The following is a 10,734-nucleotide window of genomic DNA, read 5'->3' on the forward strand; positions in this document are numbered from 1 at the left end:
GTCAAGACGGCTCGTTATAAAAGCATGAACCAAAGTAATTAAAGAATCTGTCGACAGGTATTTCTAAATACGTCTCAAGTTATGTAAATGGTAAAATGCCGCATTACAAGCCTTGTTTATATGATCAGTTATGCTTAAGTTGATGTCAAACCACAATCCAAGGTTTTTAACACATGGGCTTGGACTGATACGTTTATTGCCCACAGTAATGGGACACGAATCTACTTTATCAAGCTGTTGTCGTGTGCCGACCAACAAAAACTCCGTTTTATCATCGTTGATCATCAACCGATCTTGAATCATCCATTTCCTTACCGCGTTAATGCACTTTTCCATAGCTTGTATAGCATCAGCTTGGGCAGTGTTGCCGAGTGGTTTAAAACCCAGATACAGCTGCGTATCATCTGCGAAACAGTGAGCATTTGGAAGATAATGTTCCACGATCTTAAACAGCTTGGACGCATATATTATGAATAGCAGAGGCCCTAAACATGAGCCTTGGGGTACCCCGCTGTTCAAGTCAAAAGGACGAGAAAGAACTCCATGTAAAGAAACGCGCTGACTTCTATCAGACAAGTACGATCTAAACCAATTCAGAGCAGTCCCACGTATGCCAACCTCGTCAGATAGCCTCTCCACAAGTATTCGATGATCAACAGTGTCAAAGGCAGCACTAAGATCCAATAAAATTAACATAGTGACATGTTGAGAGTTCATCTTTAACAAAATATCGTTCATCACCTTGATAAGTGCAGTTTCAGTGCTATGGAATTGCCTTTAAGAAGACTGAAGGGCAGGAAAAATAGCATTTGAAACCATGTGATCGTAAACTTGATTAAAAACGACTTTTTCAGTCAACTTGGAAACGTATTGTAAGTTACTAACTGGTCTGTAATTTTTGTACAGCAAATCCAATCCAGTGTTCTTCAAGATAGGATTAATAAGCCCACATTTCCAATCATCCGCAAATTCTCCAGAATTAAGATACAGGTTGATCATTTTAGTAATGACTGGTAATAGCACATCAGCACAGCTGATCACCATAGGTGTTAACATCGGATCAAATATACAGTTCTTCTTCGGAGAGCAGCCAATCAACTTGCTAACTGCACTTTCAGTTAAAGGGATAAAGCTGTCGAGTGTTCTAGTTGGTAACGTTTTCACATAGTCAAAATGGGAATCATGCAAACAATCAGCTGGTCTGTCCAATTTGACATGGATGGCGTCAATCTTTTCAACAAAGAAGCTACCCATTTCATTGGCTAAAGCCAGCTTGTCACTAATTGGTGGAAAAGGTACTTCATGACCTTGATTTAGCAACCTCTTTGTTGCCGAGAATAGGTTCCTTTAACTGGAGTTATTTTCAACAATAAAGTTTGATTAAAACTTACGACGGGCTTCATTCATCAGGTAGGTTGTAAAGTTCCTCTTCTTTTTAAATTCAAGCAAATCACGGACACTTCGAGATCGACGCCATTTTCTTTGAGCTCTCCGTCTTTCCCTCCTTGACTGTGATAAACTTAGTGACAAGTGGAGCATGACGATCAAGAGCCGCAGATAATGTAGAATTATAACATTTAACAAGATCATTCAGAGCATCAGGGCTGTCTGTACAAAGCGAAGTTGTAGAGAGTTCATCACATAACAGCTTAACGTCAACCACCTTAGTCTTCCTGAAAGAGATTTTTTTCTTCGAGAGTGGTGGCTTGTCCAGGGTTAGATCACAGATCAAAGTAGAGTGATCAGAAAACAGACAGTCAGTAACAGGGATGTTAGCCAATAAGGAGTCGCATTGTCGAGTAATGATCAAATCCAGGGTGTGTCCTGACTCGTTCGTTGGCTTGTTTACATGTTGTTGAAGGCCAATTGACTCAAGCAGCTCCTTTAAACAAACACAGTCTGCGTTCCCCGGAACGTCTACGTGGATATTAAAATCGCCTGCTATCAGTAAAGGTACAGATGACATTATGATACTCTCCAAAAAACTCGAAAAATCAGGAAAGAATACACTCATCGTGACAGGATGGTTACTCGAATAGGGTGGACGGTAAATGATAATAATCTGTAGTTTTCGCGAATGGAACTCGACCATCCAATGAGAGAACTCAAAAGAAGTGCGCTCACCAGCATCTACACGACTTGCATGTAGATTTTCTCTTATCAATAGAGCAGTTCCACCACCAGATCGATCAGATCGCGTGTGATCAAACAGCTCGTACCCGGGTGGGGTGATTTCGGCTCTGCACGCATCATCAATTTCTGAGAGCCATGTCTCAGTTACTACGAAAATATCAGCTCCAGTTGATTTAACATAGGAAACCAAGTCCGCCGATTTGTTTCTCACAGACCTGGCATTCAAACTACAGAATTTTAAATAGCTTCCAACACGAAAACGTTGTTCAGGAACAATAGGAACCCAAACAGATGTGCGAGAAGTGGTTCTGTCACGGCAAGTAGTATGACTTATTCGATCAGAAATGCGTACAGATATCTTCCGTCGGCCAGCTCGACATCCTCTAAACCTCAGAAGTCCGTTTACCTTTAAATCATGGAGAACTGATCCACAAACAAAACTGCGAGACGCGCGACGAATGCCAAGTAGTTCAGCACGGGTGTATGTTATAACTCGAGTATTCATATGCAAATCCAAGATATTCGGTAGATTTTCATTTCGCCACTTCAAACTGTTTTGAATTAAAGTCTCCGGACCAGGATTAATCGAAATGTCTCCAAAAATTGTGATGTTTAGAGGCGGGCCGTGACAGGGAATTAGCAGAGATGTACATCCGTGCTTTGTCCAAGATACCAAGGGAATCTTGGCGCGATGAAATCCAGAGCGCTTCGCGACCAAAAAAATTGAAGCTCGTCCAGTGACAGCAAATCGGCCGTAATGAACAAAATATGCGCCAGGAAAAATCCTGAGAGCTTCTTGGCAAGGCCCATGATGGTGGCAATCGATTGGATTCCAAGTAGAAATAATTTCAGAACAAATAAGTAAGAAATAAAACACTAAAATCAGAGCTTTGAAACTCGTGGCCGCCATGTTCGGCGCCGCTGCACTCCAAGAGGCGAATTGCAGTACCACACTTTATCTTCGTCAGGATTAAAGCTTCTTGCTTTTTCCCGTGGACGCTGAAAAAGGCAATCTAACTTAGGATTCAAGTGAGACAAGTAATTTTTTATGGTTTTCACCGGGTATTTGGCAGATTCTGGCACAGAAAGTATTTTCGCGTCCGACTCATCTTCGGCATCGGAAAGGCCACCTTGATAGTTTTTCGTCGCTGGCAACGAGCCGGGAAACTTTGTGAGCTCAAAATACCCTTCTCCTTGTGGAGTAGCTCTGAGGGCAAGCATGGCAGGTTTCATACCTCGCTGGTTTTCTCTGCCACGTCCTCCGAAGTGTATGCCGAGGTAGAACCACGATGTTCTTTGAAGCTGTGCTGGATCTTTGGTGTCCGCTGGACCAAGTTCCGCTTTGGAAGAGCTTCTCAACTTGCTGTTTCGAGATGGCCTTTTTATGTACAGCACCACTAATTTTTCCAGACTTTCTTAGTTCCTTGACAAATGCGTCTAAGATCTTGTTTGCTTCGGTAAAAGCAGGGTCGGCAGACGATAGAGAACTGTTTGGAGTGTGGATGCATGCGAAGATACCTGTCAATGGCTGCACGAATTGCCTTCAAGGAAGAAGACTTGTAAAATTGACCATCTTGTTTTCTTGCGGATGTATAAAAACTTTTGAGGCAAGCATTGAGTTCCTCTTTATTCATTTCTTCGATTGGTGTAACACTAAATTTGTTCCCAGAAGTCAAAAGCCAGTCTGAAAAGGTTAGTGAAATGTAACCAATTAACTTAATTAATTTGTAAATTATCTCAACTTGCATTGTTTTTCTTCGCGTTATTAAACTATAAACACAGATGCTTAAATTGTCAAAATAAAGTTTTGAAGTTGTTACCTTGAAACATTTTCATGCCATACTTTGTGGCTTTCTTTGTGCTCCCTGGTGTTGCATTTTGTAACAGTTTAAGGACTTCTTTTTCATTTAACTCCGGCGCGAAGCGATTTTCACCGGCAGCCATTGTTTCCTCAGCGATAATTTTTTAGCTCCCTTTTAATTCTAAGCTGACGCTTACACTTACCATATTTGTAGCTTATGGTATATTAGCCCATATACCATGATAGCTAAGCCAATGAAAAGTCTTGAACTGTATTATCCAATGATTCAGTTTTTAATAATAGGCAATAGCGTCATTTCGTTGATATGACAACTCCGATCCGTTGCAACCCTGATCAAAACAAATTTTCATCTTTATCTAATACAACTGTGGAGGCCATTTTTCCAAAACTTTGTTTATGGCGACGTAGTTTATGCTCAAACTTGGGAGGTATTGACCCTGAAAAACTGTATCGAGCCACCTTAAGGATGGTTGACAACTGAAGAGTAAAATGTTATCTGTACATCATCCAAAGAATGTATACAGCCTTTTCACTCACTTTTCCAGCATCTATGCAAATTTATGTGAACAGAAGAAAGCTTTAGCATAAGAAAAGAGTTCATTCCCCAGGATTGGTTTTGGACACCAACATGGTCGCTGTTTTGTTGCTGACACCAAAATGCCGGACGTGACGTCAAGTAAAAACTATCTATTGTTCGTGATCTATAACGAAATTGTAACACAATTCTTACATTTTGCAGATCCAGAGTCCCGAGTTCACCAACCTCGTTAAAGCGTTATTACTTTGAGCATCTTCAGCTGAACTCTACTCAGCTCACGTTTTCGGTATCTAGTGCGCGTCGACTGCCTGAAGATTTACAGAGTCTGAAAAGCAGTCTAGGACTTATCAGACTTATCTTCGTCAACTTAGAGGATGCTTCTATAGACTTAGGTACGTCACAAACACATTTACATAGGTATTTCTCCGGTAAATTGGGAATGTGTTTTTTCGAAGTGTATTTTAACGCTGGGTCCAATCATTTTCTTTCACGAACCAGAAGTTTTGGCCCTACTCTTTAGAGAAAGCACCCTCTTTTGGGGTTTTTAACCTACAATTGAGACTGCCAGACCAGATGTTCAAAAACATACTGAATAAATGACTTTTAAATTCTACAAAACAGATTTGTTTATCATACGTTTCCTTCCAATTTCTTGCATGTCACTTTCTTAACCTATGTTTTCTGTTACCTTTATTTTGAAGTCCTCAGGATTATGTTGTCCAGTTATCATTATCCATGCATGATTTTTTTTTTCTAAAACGAATTATTTTGTTTGTTTCTCCTTTTATTGTAGAGTCTTTCTCTCGTTCTCATTCATTTGACACAATGTCCTCCTTGCTGGATTCTATGAGTAAACATTACATTGAGGTAAGAACTTGAAGCAAACGAAAACAAAAAGTACAATGCCGCACTCTAGGATAAACACTGTCGAAGAATTTATCGTTACGTCATTGTTTACATTTTTGCTCATTAGCATACGAGTTAACCCATGGAACACGTTGTCGAATATATAAATTAGGTTCAAAAACTGAAAGAGCTGGTTAATTTGAGGAGTTTGTGAAGCTCTTTGCAATCAATAACAAAGAAAATAGCAGCAATCAAAGAGTACAAAATTACTGGGTGGCAAAAAAGGTTAAAGAGCTCATACATTCTTTATAAAAATTGGGATATTTCAAAGAGAATTTCGCCGAAACCAATCGGGATATCCGGCCCAAATTTTCAGTCACAACGAAATTGTTATGCTTTTTCAATATTCGGGGTGTTACTTTATTAGCTTCATCAGAACAAGGGTTCGCCAATATAGGGATGTCAGTTTTTAAGCAGCCATACCAAGTGAAAGTTCACCTATAACATCTCACCAACACTGATAGTGTCATCTTTAGCTTCCCACTTTGATCACCCGTAAGATCAAGTGAGCTCATGCCTAATAGGTGTTAAATGTTACCTCCCTTAATGACAGCCTTGCTATGAAAGACCAATGAGCGTTAATCGTAGATTGAAAGTGTTATTCACAGTTTTGTTTACCTTCCTATAATGGAGTATCATTTTGTGGTATGAAAACTGAATTGTTGGGGAAAAGTTGCAGTTACATGTTCCTAACAGTGTTTTAACTCTTGGGATCGACTTTACCATCTTTATGCGGATTGGGGCCATTCAAGGCAAAAGCACTGTTCATTAAAGTTGATTTGACGCACGCGAAAATTTTACATCCAGCATTGCCATGTTATGCCATCGTGAACTCCACGACTTTATATAGCCATTGGAGTCTCTCTCTAGTAACGTAAGAAATCAAATTGTTTTGTTTCTATAGAAGATTCGCAGTCAAGGGGTAGTTATCTTAGGCTCAGTTGATTTTCTTGGCAATCCCATGGGACTTATCAATGACGTTTCATCTGGCCTAGAAGAACTGGTAAAGAGAGGTGATGTTGGAGGACTCTTAAGAAATGTGGCCCATGGCGTGTCTGATAGCGTAGCTAAAGTAAGTAAACGCATGCTAATAGAGTGGTCTAGCTATTGTGCACATGCAGAATCAACTGCTTCACTGTGTAAATTTTAGTTCAAATCAAAAAAGGCTCTAGAGGGTAAAAGTCCTTATCTTACGTCGGTGACTAGTAACACCATTGCAACAGAGGCCGACAGGGCGCTCATTTTACCCCCCTCTATTCATTAGTGCTCCGTTTTAAAGCCACTTGAGGCTACACTGAAAGGAAATAAGTCGAAGAAAGGATTTGAGGTCACTACTGGAATCGAACTGGTAACCTCCCTCACAGAAGGACTTTGCTATTCCCTGCTCAAACTTTTTTTTCTATCAAGAGATCAAATACTTTAACGTTTGTCAAAAAGTGCTCTTCTTTCCAGTGTTCGATATCGGATACAACGCTCTCTCATGTTTGATATAATTATTATTCATCTTTTTTAGATCACTAGGTCGTTGTCAGATGTCCTCTGGAATGCGTCAATGGACACATGGTTCCAGAAGAGTCGTGACGCTACAAGAGCGGAGAGGCTTGGCAGTTCCAAGGATCATTTTGTAGCAGGCGTCAAGGGCCTTGAGACGGGTTTAGTCGTCGGACTCACCTCTTTATCTATTGATCCTGTGCATGGGGTAATTGTTCCAATTATTTATTGTCTCGTCTTCTTCTCCTTCAAAAACGTGCAGCTAGATTGCTCCTTGATGCCGACTTCTCTCAACCATCTGTAAGCTTATTTTCCAAACTCAAATGGCTGCCTATTTTTGACCTTATAAAACTAAGAAAACTTGTACTTTTATTTACTATTCTTAATAATCCTGATGCTCCTCTTTGTCTTAAACGTAAATTCAATTTCTTGTCTTCCGTTCGTTCAACTGGTTTGCGCACCAGAGCTTGTGCTTCTAATCTTCAAGTTCCATACCCTTGGTCTAATTCTGGAAAGCGCACATTTGCTTACTCTGCTACCACTCTTTTTAATTGCCTTGACACTGATTTTAAGCATATAGCGTGTGTATCTCCTTCTTCTATTATTTTTTGATGTAGATTTAATAATTTTAAACGTAAACTCTTTATCCTATTCCTTAAGCTTGCTAGTAACGTTTCTCATCTTGAAGAATTAATGTGTTATGATTGTCGTTTTTCTCTTTGTTGTAACTGTACTAGAAGGTAATTAGTTTATATCATCTTATATCTATGTTAAACTATACATTTGTCCAGTTCTATTTTTTTTCTCTTGTTGTAGGCGTATATTACTGATTAGGCATTGTTTTTATATGTGTATTTTGTATTGTTGTGAAGGCCGTAAGTTAGATAACTATTGGGTTATTACGTCACCTTTGTTAAATAAAGAATATTGTATTGTATCGTAACACAGCCAATAGTGGGCGGTCATGACTCTGGCGTGTCGGTAAGTGCGCTTTCACGTGTTATTGATGTGTGGGTAACCTTTCGTTTGTAGGGGCTAAGAGGCTCTTGCAGCATATCATCCGCGTGGGGCAAGATTGCCATGCTGGGAAAAAAGCCGGGACACACCGGGGCTAGACAAGCAAAGAGGTTACATATTGTATCTAGTAATTTGTCCTTTGTTTGTCTTCTCCCAGTACGTCTAGCCTTTTGCCCTCCAGCATGGCAGCTTTGTTTTGTACCATTTGAGTGACTAGCTGCAAAATGTCCACTATTGGATAGAAGGTTAAAGCGAAATATTCTATCTTTCAGGGTTTCGGAAAAGCATTTGTGGGAGCAACCACGGGAGTCCTGGACTTCGTGTCGGGTGCAGCAGCCGCTCTCCGGGATCAAGCGACACGTAGCTCCAGAAATTTCATGCCAAAACCTTCACGCTTGCGCAGAAACTGTTTTGGACCAAGTGGTGCTATTCCAAGATTCGCGGCGACTCATGCGGAAGGTCAAGAAATCGTGCTGAAGCTTAATGAAGGCAATTTTAATGAAAAGTAAGACTTCATTTCTTCATGTTATTGTAAAAGGTGATGTTTTCAATATTTTGTGTTATTTATGTAGGGTAAAATGAAACTATATTGATGTCTCACCAGGTTCGTTCTGTCGGAGATTGTTCGGCGTGACAGAGAAGACCAGGAAAAGGCTATCGTTACTACAAAGGGTGTGTACTTTGTCCGAGCACGTGGTACCCCTTCCCCGGAGTCACTTGTTCTTCTTGTGCGTTTTTCAAACCTCTACGTTTGTCAGCCTCTATCCACTGGTAAGATCCGTTTGTTAAAAATCGTACTTATTTTTTGCTAGAAGTTTGAGTTTAGCGCGGTGAGTGTAAAGAGAGGCTTAAGTTGCTAATGCCTTTAATTTTGAAAGCAGAAAGCCTTCATATGAAGCAATGCTTGAATGCACTGTAATTATAAAGAGCAGAGATGAATTATAGCCTTCAATAGGCAAGCTTATATGCTCTTATTTTAATGTGTTTAAGAGCTGGGACGAGGATGAACAGACCCGCCTTTCTTTTACGAATTTGGCTTTGATTGACCAATAACTTGTAGCAAAGTACTGGAATTTCTGAAGTGTCCGGCTGCGTCAATTCGTTAAGGCCAAAAATACATATTCGTCTCATCGATTGGTCTTTTAATCAGATGTAGCATTATAATCAAAGATACGATAGACGGTATAGTGGCTAACCCCTCTTAGAACAGCTAGAAATTCTAATTCGACAGCTTGAGGGTGCTTCGTTTTTCTTGTGTGTACTTTGGTGATTTTATTGAGTTAGCCTTGTTGTGAACCAATTGTTGATGTTTTCAGCGCTCTATGTATCAATCTATGAAGTACGGTGGAAGATTGAAGAGCTATAACGTTTATCTCATTTCTTCTCTCCAAATTTCCCTTACTCTTCAAAGCATCATGTACGCACGCTAAGACATGATCTAATTACCATTTTGTTTATGTTCAAAAGACGGAAAAAGTTACATCGAGCTGGTGATGAAAGCGGACCACAGCAGTGTGCCAACACCGTCTAAAAACCCAAGCAAACGGGTCAGATGCGACCAGCAGAATGTGGCGCAGAAGGTTTGTGCTAAGACAGATATCATGGTTTTTTCAGTTGTCAAGAGAGTGAAAAAAACCTCTGACCGGAATGAGCCTATGATTTTACAGAAAACGGGCGGGGCCCTTACCGCGGTCGGTTCGCTAAACTCGATTCGACTTTGATTATTCACCAGGCGTACCGTGAAATCTAAAACTCACACAACTGTTAGACTTTAGTTAGCGTATGGACTGTTACCGTGTTCCTGCGTACAAACGCAGCAACTAGAGCTAAAGGTGACAAAATCAGCGATTTGCATGAAATTGTCCACATAACCCTCGATCTCTTTTTTTTTTTTCTGTACGCTCACTAGAGCTGAATGCGGGAGAGGTCTACTAGAATTTCGGATTTAAGAACTGAACTTAAGTAAAGAAACGTTTACAAGTGGACGGCATTTTGCTCCCCTTACGTTCAATTTTGGAGCTTGAAAAGTTTGATTAACTTTAAAACTATTTTTTCAAGCCCGAAATTGTTTGACTTTTCCAGTGAACGGTTCCTGTGCCATTTTATGCACGGAGTATTTGTTATAGCTCACACGTGTTTTGTTAACCAGGTGGCGCAGAAGATCAACTATGCCAAGAATCTTTATGATGAGGTACAACAGACCGTCATTCCAGTTTAGAAGTTACTGATGTGCGCTGCCAGAGATATCTGATTCCCAACAAAAGAGGTAACGAAAGGAAGAGTCTAATGGCGAATGAATGTCTTGCAAGGGTTAAGTTGTTGCAGACTCTTTGATGCATAAGGAAAAGTATGATCCGATCAGCCATCAGTCAGCGGGTGGGTTCATAAACCTGGATCGAACAAGTTGGTTTGATCAGGGGCCTAATATCGTTAAACAAGGGCGCGAGAAAGAGAGCTGTGGACCAGCAAATGTTGAACAGGCATAGCTCGTGCCGGTCATCCATCAGACAAGTTCTATTCGAATGGACTAAAAGGGGATTATTAAAACCTCAGTTCCACGCATCCAATTTAATTTTTGCACGAAATTGGCACAAACTACCAGCTAATTTCAAAGCTCTATACGTGAATGGACATTCTAAGCTATACAGTGAAACCTGTATTAAGCGGACACCCTCGGAGAAGCTGTAGTGTCCGCTTAATACAGGGTGCCCGCCTAATACAGGTACCAATAGATAACGACATATGAGGTGTCAAATGCCATTCAAATGAACAGTGGAAACGTTTAGAATAATCCCAGAGACTATGACGATATACGTTTGCATGAATT

The 10,734-nt window shown here is 40.4% G+C and overlaps 1 protein-coding gene across 1 annotated transcript in view; it reads left to right on the top strand.

Annotated features, from left to right (window-relative positions):
* The window catches only part of LOC140948164 (intermembrane lipid transfer protein VPS13D-like), a 142,362-nt gene extending 131,929 nt beyond the window's left edge, over positions 1-10,433 (top strand). Inside the window, exons 62-70 of the mRNA XM_073397390.1 lie at positions 4,695-4,885; positions 5,287-5,360; positions 6,304-6,471; positions 6,913-7,073; positions 7,826-7,871; positions 8,180-8,412; positions 8,512-8,678; positions 9,375-9,487; positions 10,057-10,433. Of these exons, the coding sequence (XP_073253491.1) occupies positions 4,695-4,885; positions 5,287-5,360; positions 6,304-6,471; positions 6,913-7,073; positions 7,826-7,871; positions 8,180-8,412; positions 8,512-8,678; positions 9,375-9,487; positions 10,057-10,125 (1,222 nt within the window). The 3' untranslated portion in view covers positions 10,126-10,433. The remainder of the gene's footprint in view (positions 1-4,694; positions 4,886-5,286; positions 5,361-6,303; positions 6,472-6,912; positions 7,074-7,825; positions 7,872-8,179; positions 8,413-8,511; positions 8,679-9,374; positions 9,488-10,056) is intronic.
* The last annotated feature ends 301 nt before the right edge of the window (positions 10,434-10,734 follow it).

This window comes from Porites lutea, chromosome 1, assembly GCF_958299795.1.
Source record: "Porites lutea chromosome 1, jaPorLute2.1, whole genome shotgun sequence".
Classification (NCBI taxonomy): domain Eukaryota; kingdom Metazoa; phylum Cnidaria; class Anthozoa; order Scleractinia; family Poritidae; genus Porites; species Porites lutea.